General features: G+C 38.2%; 1 protein-coding gene across 1 annotated transcript in view; it reads right to left on the bottom strand.

Moving 5' to 3' along the window:
- The window catches only part of TOP1 (DNA topoisomerase I), an 80,015-nt gene that overhangs the window by 38,349 nt on the left and 26,915 nt on the right, over positions 1 to 14,751 (bottom strand). The window contains exons 3-5 of the mRNA XM_010958741.3: positions 13,652 to 13,754; positions 1,208 to 1,331; positions 186 to 241 (exon numbers count right to left, since the gene is read on the bottom strand). Coding sequence (XP_010957043.2) covers positions 186 to 241; positions 1,208 to 1,331; positions 13,652 to 13,754 — 283 coding nt within the window. The remainder of the gene's footprint in view (positions 1 to 185; positions 242 to 1,207; positions 1,332 to 13,651; positions 13,755 to 14,751) is intronic.

Genomic DNA, 14,751 nt, shown 5'->3' with positions numbered 1-14,751 from the left:
CTAAATGGCACTCTAGAAATTCTCATGTTGGCTTAGATCAATCCTCTCACAGCCAACTTCCTTGAAAACCCAGAGATGGCCAGGTCAGTGCATTTTAGGCAAGCTCAGAAAATACAACAACACGGGCAGCTGGCCTACTGGGCACACATGGAGAAAAAGAAGCCAAGGCAGCAGTGGAGTCTTACCTAGAGAAGCCATTTTCCTTTTCCTTTTTTATTTTTGCATCCCCAGCGGCTCTAATCTGAAAGGTAAAACAACAATAACTGATTAGTACCTTAAAATGACTAAACTTGAAGAAGCCTCTCCCTTATTTTAGAATATGTGGCCTCAATTCTTAGGGCATCTTGATCTCAGACTGACTTTCCCTGTTAGCAAAACTAAGCAGGTGAACCAAAGGTCTTGACGTTTTTCCAAGACTCATTTTTTACAATTCTTTAAGGTGAATTTCCCAATATACTGAGAAATGTTTCCCCTCAAAATGGTGACTTTTTACACACACACACACACACACACACACACACACAAAGAGCATCAATGGAAGAATACAAAAAATATTATAATGGCTATGTCCAGAAAGGAAAAGATGGAGGACAGTGAACTGGTGGTGAAAGGGAGATGCATTTTTCACTGTTATTCCCTATTTTATATTGTCTGAATTTCCCAAGTTCAATCAGCATTACTTTTTTAGAAACTGAAATAAAAAAAATTTTTAAACATCTATGCACACTATTACTACTACTCATTCACAGCCAGATGAGCCTAACTATTTGAGAAGGCTTGTACTGGTTATATAGCAACCAAAAGCCACAAAGGGCACCAGCATCACTAAATTATCTTTCACTCAGGAAGAATTTTCATTCAGCAGAGGAACAAAGTGGCATTAGGCCTTCTCCTTAAAACAATTTATTTTCCCCCGAAAGAAAACAGTATTTCCAGAAGCCCCACATTGCCCAATTTATCCATTTGGCATATAAAATGAGGTAATGATACAGACAGATTTGGTGCCGTGAAATGCTGTGGTAAAGGGCTCCGGTTTTCATAGTTTAAGACTACGACTGGCTCTGAAGTCTCCTGACACAGACTTTTCCACCCAAAGGCCTAGGAGTCTTACTGTGCAATGAAGGTACCTCCACCACTTGCTCTCAAAGGTAAATACAGTGAAAAGTACATCCTACTTCTCTTCCTTCCCCCCTGGAAAGTCCTGTACCTTTTCCTCCTTTCGTTTTTCCTTGTCTCTGTCTTTGTGTTTGTCTTTATGCTTTTCTGAGCTTCCATCTTTATGTTTGGTTTTCTCCTTCTCTTTGTGTTTCTTTTCAGAATCTTTATGTTCACTGTGAAAAATAAGACACAAAGAGTTAGCCCAGAGTAGGGACCAGAGTTCATTTCACAGGATCAACTCACGAGACACCCTAAAATAACATGGACCATGGAAACTTACAAAGCTTTAAATACCAGTCCTGACAGAAGGCTCAAGTAGAGGCTCTTGGCTACACACTTTCTTTATCTTGTTAATGTTTTTTTTTTTTTCAAAGGAGCAAAGGAACCACATAGAGAAGCATAGTCATTCTAAACAAACCAGGACATTTTTTAAAAAGTAGTTCAGACTACACAGCAAACCTACTGTATTTCCACATTCTACCAGCAAAAAAAACAATGAAAGCTCCAGCTTGAGCATTTATAGCTGATGTGAGGAGGTAAAAAACAGGTCATTAAAAATCATTTGGTGGCTCAGTGCCAGACTTGAGACATATCACAAATGTAGCCACACCAAGGCCTTGTACAGTGAACAGCCCAACACAGTCAATGTTTCCTGCCCCTTTAACTAGGAAAAACTAGTCACTTCTAAACGGGGCTTATAAATCCTGTTTGGTCCTTTCCTCACAATAAGACAAGACCCATCTAAAAGCAAAGGCATGTCCCATGCTAAACATTTAAAAGTCTTGCTTTCAGAGTGGCTTGTGAACACACGGGTAGCACTTTAAAAAGGTATTGCTCCTCTGGAAAGTAAAATACGACATTACAAAGAAAGAGCCATTAAAATGGTCATGCCCTGGGATCTAGCTCCTGGGGATTTCACTTTGGGAAAACATTATAGAAAGATGTTCACTTGGATGATTCCCGACAAAAAGGAAACAAAAACCAACAAGAAAAGCCTGATAACAACCTTAGTGAGTAACAAGAGGGGGAAACTGATATATCAAAGCTATGTATCAAAGTTATCATCATTATGTAGCTATGCTATAATTTGTGAGTCCTACAAACATGCATGGAGAATGTTTATGACACATAATGCAAAAAAGGAACATACACAATGACTGCATTTATATAAAAACATGCATGTGGACAAAGACTAAAGAGCAAAAATCACAAGCTGTAGTTTAAGTTGGCAGAACACTGGCTGACTTTACTTCAGTGCACCTGGCAGGCAACTTAGGCACCTTGCTCACAACAGCAACCAATACATTCCACAAGTTAACAAAAGGGATCATGAACTCAAGTGCTTTGAAATGGGGGTCCACCCCAGACACAGGACAGTTGGCAGCAACCCCAGTTGACAGCGACAGTCAGGCCTATAGGTTACATCAGCTCTTGCCTTTTCCACCACAGACTTATTTCCCATCTGTCACATTTACTACCTCCATCCCAGAAAAAAATTAGATTTTTACCAGCAATGAGCTCATTGGGCTATGACTATCTCACGAAGTTTATTCTAAAGAGATCTGGCTAGCATACTCAGCTACATCAAAGGCTAAAAGGGGAAAAACAAATGATGGCAACTAGTCAGGTGAGAGCCACAGAACCTGGATCAGTAATGTATCTGCTGTCACTCACATCTGTGGGTACAAAAGGAGCCCCAACCAAAGCTAGGAGTTTGGATAACAAACAAGCAGAAAATCTCTGAAATCCAGCCAGGAGGGCAGGGGGCCTAGTATAAACAGGATTACAGGTTTAGGGAAAACTCAGGCAACTGTCACAGATGGAAAAGAATCAACGTCCTCTTTTCTTGTTTTATATACTCTCCTTCTATGTTGCTCTCATTAGATTGTTATTTAGATGTGTCACACGTTGACACACGACAAGTTTCTACAAGAGCAAACTTTTTAACTCATGAGAGTTGAGCCTAGTTCTAGCGTGCTTGGAAGCACATGGTAATCAACATTTCCCACTAGACTTTTCATTCTCAGCATTATTATGATGTCACTCTCTACTCAAGGTGCTCTCATAATCTGTTTTTTACCAAAATGCAATGTTTTGTAAACAGATTTATCTTTTACTTTGTACAAAAATGGCTCTCAGTTGTATTAACACTCTTACTTCCAATTCTCATTCATTTCTCCAGCTTTAGAATGACTGGTGAAAAAGCAAAGGCACCAAGATTACAACTGATTCTTCAGAAGTTTACAGATTTGAAATTACAGGCCCAAGGTTCTGACATTACCAGCAAAATGTCTGAGCTTACTATTCCATTATACAAGCACTGTAGTTTAAGCTTTTGTTTTGACAGTAACTTTGTAAGAGGAATTAATAGGCATCTACAGAAGTTTACACCTGAAAGCAAAAAATGTGTAATAGTTGTATTCATAACATTAAAAGATGAATATACTTTTCCCCCCTAAAGTAAGAAAAAAGGAAAAAAAACCCCACTTTCTAGGCAAGCATTGTGTTCAGTGCTTTCACACACACTATTTAATTAAGTACTCACAACACTCCTGTGAAGCAGACTTTATTACCCCCTTAGACTGAAACAGAGAAGTCAGTGGTTCAAAGTCTTATTCAAAGTTATAAAGCTAGAAAGAAGGGAAGTTGGAATTTGAACTCAGTTATTTCCATCTCCAAGTTCAGAGTACTTTCCACTAAATCAATACTGTTATATTTCCATAAAGTTGATAACTATCACTTAAGGTAGCTTGGTGTTAGAGACAAACGCGTGGCCAGTCTCAGATTTGACGTATATGGTCAAAATTTTATTTTACCATCAAGTAGAAACTTTCCAGAATAGAGATCTAGGATATCCGAAATGATAAAACCTTTGGGATAGCTGCTTCTCATTCTGTCTTTGCATGAAACTCTAAACGGCTGATTCAGGAACCTAAGTTTAGGAACACTCTATATATATATATATATTTTTTTTTTTTTGTGCTATACAGTGTAATCTTGTTTATCTATTCTACAATTTTGAAATCCCAGTCTATCCCTTCCCACCCTCCACCCCCCGGTAACCACAAGTCTGTATTCTCTGTCTGTGAGTCTATTTCTGTCCTTTATTTACGCTTTGTTTTTGTTTGTTTGTTTGTTCTTGTTTTTGTTTTTTAGATTCCACATATGAGCGATCTCATATGGTATTTTTCTTTCTCTTTCTGGCTTACTTCACTTAGAATGATATTCTCCAGGAGCATCCATGTTGCTGCAAATGGCATTATGTTGTCGGTTTTTATGGCTGAGTAGTATTCCATTGTATAAATATACCACATCTTCTTTATCCAGTCACCTGTTGATGGACATTTAGGCTGTTTCCATGTTTTGGCTATTGTAAATAGTGCTGCTATGAACATTGGGGTGCAGGTGTCATCCTGAAGTAGATTTCCTTCTGGATACAAGCCCAGGAGTGGGATTCCTGGGTCATATGGTAAATCTATTCCTAGTCTTTTGAGGAATCTCCACAGTTTTCCATAGTGGCTGCACCAAACTGCATTCCCACCAGCAGGAACACTCTATATTCTTTATTCCTGTATGTTTCACATCCCTCCTTTCCCCCTTGGTCTCTTTCTCAAAGCAATTCTTAGAACATTAGTGTGTTTTACTATAAAACTGGCCTTCTGGCAATCACAGCATAGGCACCTATAAATACACACACAGACCTCCAGTTTTCAGCTTTGGTATTTAATATCACACCAACAGAGATCGGGGGGAAAAAATCAACAAATGACATGGCAATGACAGAGTACCCAGGCTATCCCAGGAAAGTGAAAAAAGTCAACACAAGATCCTCTGCCTGCTAACCAGGGGGAAATTTATCCAGGAAATTCAAAGTTCCTGCTAGAGTAGTAACTCCTTTGTAGGTCATAATTAATCACAAAGACTAGGATGAGATGAAACTATCAAACCTGACTTTCTAAAGGAAACTCAATCCTCTATTTCCAACCGTTTGAATTTAAGAGAGCAAGTTTGGATTCTTATACTACATGAGCTCAGATGATTCAGGGTTAAGGAGCATCTTGTGGTACAAGGTACACTGGGGACTGTTAGAAATTTGGGTTTATGGAGCCCTATTAGGTCTCTGAACACAATGCTAACATCATACCTACTTGTCAGAGGCTGTTCCTGTCCCTGCTTCCAGAAATAGAGAGCAGAGTACTGGGAGTCCTACCCCTCATCCATAACCTCACACTGGCAGGAGTGCCAGTGTCTGTCTTTCTTAGGAATGTACCTGAAGTAAGTAGCAGATGCACTTGGGGATCAAATCCTCTGATACAAAATCACATCTAAGGCTGTGCCATGGAAGTTAGAAGCAGGCTTTTGGCCAGTGGTAGAAAATGCAGCCAATGTGGGATCAGTTAGGCTGACTCATCATCATTCAGGATTTCCTAGCATGTACCTCTTTTTCCAAGACTTAAAACCGGTTTGACATTCACGGTGGCTTAAAGGGCAGCACCTTTTCCACTGACAGTGAGATGATGGAAATTCTGACCAGTGTAAAAGCTCGTATGTTGACTACCTGTTTTAAGAGATGTTACCTGAGTTTTTCCATTGATCCTGCTACTTTTCCAAACACAATAGTTATAATATGTCAAAGATACAAAATGGGCTTTAACTATAACTACTGGCCAATTCAGGAGCAGCAGTACAGATGACTGAAATATTGAAGGAACTTCAGTGGAGCTAAGTAAGAAAAATAAACTAGAAGGAAGTCCTAATAACGACCAAAGTAAGGAACTAAAAGATCTGAAGAACAAGTACATTTTAAGAATAATTTTAGTCTGGGATACACTGAAAGCCAAAATACAGACAAGCTAGCATTCCTAAAACCTCTGTAGTGGTCACACTTTTGGATGAAATACGAATTTCATCATCAGGAACTCAGAGAGAAAACACCAAATTATTGGCTATGCACAGAAGCCAAATCCTTGGCTCAGGGCTCATGTCTGTCTGGGGATAAGACCTACCATACAGCAGGGCCTGGACAAGCAGAAGTCAATGCCAAAGAGAACAAATGGGAAGATTCGAAGCCAGAGTGTTCATGCCTATTTTATGCATCAATTAGCTAAATTCCACTAAGAAAAAACTAAACTACACTATTTTTAAAGCAATGATAATGAAACCTTTGGTCTGTGACCCTTGTTGGAGCTGAGCAGGCAACAGAGAGGGCTGACCGGGGTTCCCTTATGGTACTTACTAGGAAGAAAGGTGGGATAGAGGGAAGAAACAGGGGGATGGCCGTAGGAAATCAGGAGAGAAAAGTATTTTCCTTCTGCCCCAAGAGGGCATTTGCTGCCTCTTTAGGAAAAAATGCTGTGTCTGATATTCTGGGAAGTGAGCATGTTGGCTATGGGAAACCATCTGTTAAAGAAAACAAAAACAACAGTCTGTCCTCTATCAGTAATAAAAATATTTAACAGATACTTGAACAGTACTAAGTGCCAGGCACTCTTCTAAGCAATTTAATCCCCATAACAAAACTGAGATAAGTATGAGTATCTTTATTTTATAGATGTGGAAACAGAGACGTGGAAAGGTTAAGTAACTCTCCCAAGGAAATACATCTAATGAGGGCTAACTAGGATTTAAACTCAGGGAGTCTGGCTCCAAGTCATGTACTTGACGGCTCTGGTACCTAACTCCCCAAGCAAAGCAAAAATGAAAACACTGCTAAGGGTACAAGGAGCGTCTTTATCTTTTGCGAACAAGACCTAGCCACTAATGGCTAAGAGGACGAACTCATTCCAGCTACCTGCCCACTTTGTGAAGGCAGCAGACCCCTGCAGGTTGCAGCCAATGGAGTCACAGGGGATTCCTATGGGACAGCCTAGAAAGCTTCCAAGCTGTGGAAGGGGAAATCTATGGCCCTTCAAGGGAAAGCAGGCAATTAAAGCTTAAATAATGTTTGTTAAATAAAGATTCTAGGGTAAATTCAAAAGTTGCCTCTGGGGAAAGAACACAGCAGCTAGTTTCTTAAAGGCTCTATGAAATGAAGATTTATTTTTTCTTATGAAACAAAATTCAATTTTAATTATGAAATCATAGTTCCTATAATACACTTTGAAGAAGACAACAGAAGAAACAATCTTTAAAAAGTCCTTTTGGGAAAGATCATATACACTTTAACAACTCTGAGTAAGTACGTAATCATTATTTTCTGGCTGTGCCTTCCTCCTTATTTGCAGTGTCTCCTTCCCCTAGATGGAGAGTACTAGAGTCATCCCTGACTTCCACGTCTTAATTCATCCAACAATTTAATGAATTTCTAATCCTCTAATTTAAGAAATGAAGATTTCTTAATGCTCATCACCATTATAGGTTACTAAACAAAATAACTAGAATTATTAAAACTTGAGTTGAGTTGAGTGGAATCTTAGAAATTATCCAATCCTTTGTTTGCAGGCCAGAGGAGATAAATCGATGTGCCCAAAGATGCCAAAGCCAATACATATGCTGAACTCCCATTCCTCTCTTAAGGTCCTTATCTCTATTAATAAACAGCCACCCTTTATCCAAGCTAGGAATCCTTTTTCTAGAACCCTCATGCCACTTGTGGCTAAGTCCTATACTTTCTTTCTCAACTATTTTTAATGTCTTCTTGTTCCCTTCAGAATCAAGTCTCGTCTTCTTGAAATAGTAGTTAATAGTTTTGCCTCAAGCCACTTTTTGGAGGCCTCATTTTCTAACTCATCTTGTTAACCCAGACTTCCATCTAACTGGATTTTTCCCAGAACAAAGAACATCACAATATTTCTTTCTCATTGTCTGGAGTGCCCCTCTTGCTAGCCATCACCTTCCCATGCCAAGATCTTAACCATCTTTCCATGGCTAGCTCAAATACTCTTTCCGCCACGAAATCTTTAAAAAAAAAAAAAAAAAAAAGGATTATAGGTAATATAATAGGGCTACATATCACTGAAAACTAGGTCACCACATTAAATGTTGCATAAGTAACTACTAAATTAAATTCCACTACCAAAATCAACAGCTCCAATTTATCTGAATGATATTCTACTAGGCTTTGAGGTAATCATCATCAATTTAGTATGTTACAGTTTTCCAAAGAGCTTTTATCTGCATAATTACATTGAATTCTCCCCCAACAGACCTGAAAGCTTGACCAGGCTAGAATTGCTATCAACACTTAACCAAAATGGAAAAAGTCCCAAAAGTTAAGCAGCTTAGGCAAGGACACACAGCTAGTAAACGACAGAACCTGAACTCTTGACTTCTACTTTAGTGTGCTTTTCACTGTATCATATTGACTCCTATGTGAATAGTGATGGTACTCAGTTTCCTCATTTCTAAACTACTCAGCTTCTCTACTTACCTATGTTAGTTGTCCATCTCCCCCAGACAGGATGATATAGGGATGTGTAGTTGAATGGAGAACTTCAGCAAACGGCTCACCAAAAAAGCAGTAAACACATCTTTTAAATTTGATTGCTTTTAATAATGTTGTACATATAAGAGGTCTACCATTAAAGATGATTTATGCTAAGAATGCAACCTTTCAAGAGAAATATCTAGTGAGATCCTACAAGCCCAGTGATTCCTTATCATCTGGGTAAGAGTATTCTATGTTCCTTTTAAGAGGATTTATTTATTTCTTAGAAGAACCTGAAGTGATAAATATCCATGCTAACAGAAAGAAGCAGTATCAGAGATAGAAATTAGTTTTATTTCACTTCGGTATAAACTCTTGTGATATTATAGGCCAGATAATCAGAGACAGGGTTTTCACAGGGTCAGAATTTAATGAGATTAATATTTCTAGTGACAAAAACTTTAGGGATCTGGGGCCCCGAGAGAGGCAGCACTTGAAATGATCAGGCATCTTAAAACTTACCTATGTGCATTTGAGAAAGAAGTGCTTGCATTTATACTCAGACAGTTTAGCTACACAAATAACCTTCCTCAGGGAGGGAAATTTGTTTGCTTGTTTGTTTACTGGAAGAAACAAAGTAGTAGGAGAAAATCATACTAGGACTCAGAAGCTCTAGTCTCTCGTCTCATCTCTGCCACCACACTGCCATGTGACTTTGGGCATGTCACCTCAGACTCCTGTCCATACAAAAAAGAGATGAGATGTAATGATCTTAATACTCTCCCCTTATTTTGCACCCTGAATGAGAACAGTAAAAAAGAAAGCATATGAATAAGATTGGATCTCCTGAGATGAGTTCTACATCCCATTCTGTCCCAGAAAGGCTGGTTTCCCATGCTCTGACACTCCAAGTATGCAGTGCATGTTACTAGCCAGGAGAAAGAGGCCTCCTGGATGTGGGTCCTAAGTGTAGCAAAATGAGAAATGATGCTAATATCTAGCAGAGAAGGAAGGAACATAGAAACACTCTAGTGTAAAACTTGTTTCCTCATAATAAATAGCCACAAAAATAGGCAGGGTTGAAGAGCAAAGTGTTAAAATAAAATGAAGCATTCTGGAACAGAACATGCTAAATCTTAATTATTCTGCACTTCAGAGGTGATCAAGCAATCCTCAAGGTTTCCTTAATGTGCTGCAGAAGGAAAATGAAGAAACCCAAAACTACTAGAAAGATGAGAAATCACTTAAAAGGAACACGGTGTACAGGATTTTACTGGACTATAACCAAAACACTTGCTTTGTTGCAAAGAGGTGGTGTGTGTCGGTAGAAGTCAAAACAGGAAGTACTTAAAAGTCTGCTTACAACACATCATCTGGGTAAACTGTCTTAAACTTACTCACATGTGAATTAGAGGTCCAGGGCTAGATTTAGTCGTATGTAAACAGAAACTCAGGCCAGGTTCTTCCATGCCTCTTGGCAAACAGGCTATTATTTTCTCGTATTTTGATTAGAATTGAAGAAAATATTACAAGGCACAAAACTGCATAGAACAAATTTCTGAATTTGCCTATGCTATAATCTTGGAAAAATATGTACTTATTAAATAGATGTACAAAATATCATCTCCTCACACTTGTAAAGCAGTTCACAGTTAGAGAGTTTTTATATGTACTGACTCCCAGTATCTCTTCTGAAGCATGCACTAGCATGAGAAAACTAAGAAGATGAGGAAGCGCAGTGGAGGTTGGGGAATCTAGTCAAATCACTTAAGACCTAAGTAGACAGACCAGAACCAGAAGGCCTTCCCCTAGACAGAGGCAAGTAAGCTACCATGAACTTTTCAAGAAAAATGATGTCAAAACTAAATCTTTTATTTTTAAAAAGGAGATTCTGGTAAAACAGGGCAGGACCAAACTTTATGTTTCAAAGCCTTTTATGCCACTTTTACCCAATCTTTTCTCCCATCACAGGTGCGAGTTATGGTTGGTGAAGTACAATTGTGTCAGAGAATAAAAGATCCATTTTCAAAAGCTTATGTGTTAAATATTAACTTCTATCTTTTTAAAGTCTTTTTGGACAGATTTCAGTTAACATAAAAATTAGTATTTCTTCATCTCATCTATAAGGATTTCCTCAGATGATGAAGTTCTTCATGGTCAAGACTATCTTGTATTTTGGCACTTCACATCAACTAGCACATCATAAACATGACTAGCAAGATAAAAATACTCATTTGACATGATCAGTAATTCCACTAAGTATATACCCAAAAGAATTGACAATAGGGACTCAAACAGATACTTGTACACTCATGCTCAGAGCAGCATCATTCAAAATAGCCAAAAGGAGGAAACAACCCAAGTATCCATCAACAGATGAATGAAGTTTTAAAAATGTGGTACACATGAAATGGAGTACTATTCAACCATAAAAAGGAATGAAATCCTGATATTTGACAAAATGGATAAACCTTGAAAACATTATGCTGAGGGAAAAAGGACAAGTATTTTATGATTCTACTTACATGAGGTATCTAGAATGGAAACATGCAGAGACTGAAAGCAGAACAGATGCTGACAAGGGATGAGGGGAAGGGGAATGAGGAGGTATTATTTAGGAAGTTCAGAGATTATTATTATTATTATGAATAAGTTCTAGAAATGGATACTGGTGACAGTTGTACAATATGGTGAATATACATAACACCACTTCAAAATGGCAAACTTATGTCATGCATATTTCACCACAGACACACAAAAGTGTTTGAAACATGGGATGGTCAAAGGGAACTACCCTATAGAACATTGAAAATATGTGAAAAGAGGAAAGGCAATGGTAATTATGGAGCCACAGATCATCCACCCATTGATTCAATAAATATATACTACTAAGTTAAGCCTTGAGGATGTAAAATGAATACAACAGACGCCAACCCTGCTCCCAAGGACCTTAAGAGTTTAACAGGACACACAGAAAAATAAACAGACATTTTACAACACCAACACAATTTGGTAATTACTGTGATAGGAATATATTCAAGGTGCCAGAGAACACACAGAAGTGGCATTTACATGAGGAGGGGTGGGCAGAAAGGATGCCTGAAAAAAGTAAAGTCTAAGCTGCAACTAAAATAATATTAAGAGGGAAACAGAGTATTCCAGAACCAGTAACAGCATGTTTAAAATCTAAAGGTATTCAAGAGGGGAGGGTATAACTCAGTGGTAGACTGCATGCCTAGCATGCACAAGCTCCTGGGTTCAAAACCCAGTGTCTCTCCAGTAAAAATCAATAAATAATCCTAATTACCACCCCCTTCCCCACCTCCCCACCACAAACAACAACAAAAACAACAAAATTTACCAAAAAACCTACAGGTATTCAGAAGACACGCTGTGTTTGAGAAACTTATAAGAAGTTCAAGGAGATGAGAAATGGAACATAAAGGTAATTGGCAAGAGAGGTGGCAGAGGAAGAGAGCCGAAGACTGTTAAGAGAATCACTCTGGAAATTGGAAGGAGATAAAAAAGGTAGCCAGAAAGACGGGGAAAAAATGGAGGCATGAAAGCCAAGGGAAGGTGGTTTTAAGGAGGAGGCCTGGGCCCAGAATATGCTATATCCTGGCAAATGGTCCATGTATACTCTGCTGATGACTGTAATATTCTATAAATGTCAATTAAATCAGATTAGTTGATGATGTTCAAAGTCTTCTACAACCTTAATGATTTTTTCTCTGCTTATCCTAACAACTGAGAAAGAGGTAGTAAAATCTGACTATAAATACGGACTGTTTATTTCTCTTTGCAGTTCTATCAGTTTTTACTTCATGTAGTTTGAGGCTCTGATATCAGTGTATAAATATTTATAACTGTTATTTTATGTTCTCCTGATTAATTGGTCCCTTTTTATCACCATGAAATGAACTTCTTTATTCTTGGCAATATTCTTTGCTTTCAAATCTACTTTGGTAGATACTAATATAGGCTGGGCAACTATAAACTGGAGAAGAAAAGATACACGTGAACTGACTGGATTCAACTACAAAGATTAAATTCACTAGACTAGTGAAAATGGAAACTAGATACTGAAGTGATAAGAAATGAGTGGTGGATAAGAAAAGACCATAGGAGTGGTAGATGGTTGGTGAAGAAACATCCCCACTAGAGAATATTAATCTGGTTATTTTAATGGTTCATAAAGACTTATTCATTAAAAATTTCATTAAGAATATTTTTGAAATGTTAATGATTCACTTTAATGATTCTTTTTAGAATAGACTTAGAAAGCAATTCTCACTTTAACTTGTTTATAGACAGTAAGCCAAACTAATGAAGTGGTTCTAAGAAACTCTAGGCCAGAGGCACGTGTTCCAATAAATGACTGAACTTTATGTTCCCTTCTAACAAAGACCACTATGGGAATATTAGGTCTTCCACCACTATTTGGCGTTCTCACCAACAACTGCCTTTAACTCAAATTGAAGTGGAAGTCCTCATTTTCAACAAATGGTCCCATATCCAAAGATACCGTAAGTCTCTGGGCTTGACCACTTGCCTCCTACACCAAAAAATGGCAGCAAAACAAACAAGAAAACATCTTTCTGATCTCTTTTGAATTCCAGAGAGAGCACTACTGAGTTTCATATATACTGGTGGTCACTGGCTTTTCTGAGAGCTAAACCCCTTTGATAACCTGATGAAAACTAGGAATGTTCTCTCTAGGAAAATCTCATATACCCAACCATCTGCATATGATTTCAGGGGCTCACAGACCATGGAAGCCCAAGTTAAGAATTTTTACATTTATATCCTTTGAAGTACAGAAAGAAAAAAAAAAATAGCAAGTCTCTAATCTAGTCATCTTTTATCAAGCTCCCTGGATACTTGATTAAATGCCATTATGTGTTAACAATTCACCATACTTGCTTTGTACATCCTGATCTGAACAATAGTATCCCCAGTTAGACCTGAATTACCAAGGTCTCCTCTTCACAACTCTGGAATCAAGTCTCTGCTTACTTCGCTAGCCATGCTATTTACCTGTGGCTCAAGTTAAAGCCTATTTCAGGTGAGCCAAATCACGGCCAAACCACTGGTGAATGATGAGGGACTTGCTGGTTCAACCCTTACCTGTTGCTATGCTTGGACTTCTCTCGGTCCTTTTCCTTGTCCTTCTTGTGCTCTTTGTGCCGGTGTTCTCGATCTTTATGTTTATCTTTGTGTTTATGAGAATCTGCAACCATAAGACGTGAGTCAGTTAAGAGGAGTCATGAGCTATCTCTTGCCCACCTACCTTGACAAGCTGGTCAAGAAGCACAATGACAGGATTTAAACGGCATGGCAGCCGTAACGGCACATTCCACTGAAAGGAAAGATTTCACAAAGCAGTCCAGACAAGGCATCCATTTACCCTGCTTCTAAAACCAAGATGTGTTGTACGTATACAGGAAGAGTGGAGCCAATTCTACTGTAAAAGTACTTGGCATTCTTCTCCCTAGATCTGATACTATAAAGACTAAGCAATAAATGATTCAAAGGGATAAATCTTGAACACTGATTCTCAAGATCAGACGGTTATCTATGTTACTTCTGGAAAATCCAAACCTTGAGAGGTAACTGTTTTTAAATCAAATTTACTGAAGTACATAATTTCTACACAGTAAAATATACACATCTCAAAGATACAGTGTGATAAGTCTAGCAAATATATGCACAGATACAATCTCTACCACAATCAAGATTTACAACAATTCCATCACCCCGGGAAGTCTCCCTTGTGCCCATTCCCAGTCAATCCCCATTTTCCACCCCATAACCCGAAGCAATCACTGATCTGCCAGCACAATGGATTAGATTTGTCTAAATTTCTAGTCTCAAACGAAATAAAATTATATAGGATTTATTACTCTTTTGTGTCTGGACTTCTTTCACTCAGCGTATTTCTGACATTTAACCATGTTGCTGGATGAATCAGTAGTTGGTTAGATTTTAATACTGAGTGGTATTCCATTGTGTGGATATGCTGTAATTTAATTTATCCATCCACCTGCCGATGGATATTAGCATTATTTCCAGGCATTGGATTTTATGAATAAATCTGCCAAGAACATTCAAGTCTTTGTGTAGACATGTTTTCATTCCTATTGGGTACGTACTTAGTAGTGAAGTTACTGTGTCATACAGTAAATAGCTTAACTTTTTAGGAAACTGACAAACTATTTTGAAGTGAT

The sequence above is a fragment of the Camelus bactrianus genome, chromosome 19, assembly GCF_048773025.1.
Source record: "Camelus bactrianus isolate YW-2024 breed Bactrian camel chromosome 19, ASM4877302v1, whole genome shotgun sequence".
Classification (NCBI taxonomy): Eukaryota; Metazoa; Chordata; class Mammalia; order Artiodactyla; family Camelidae; genus Camelus; species Camelus bactrianus.
Note: the sequence above shows the minus strand (reverse complement) of the source record. Positions and strands in the feature narration are given on the sequence as shown.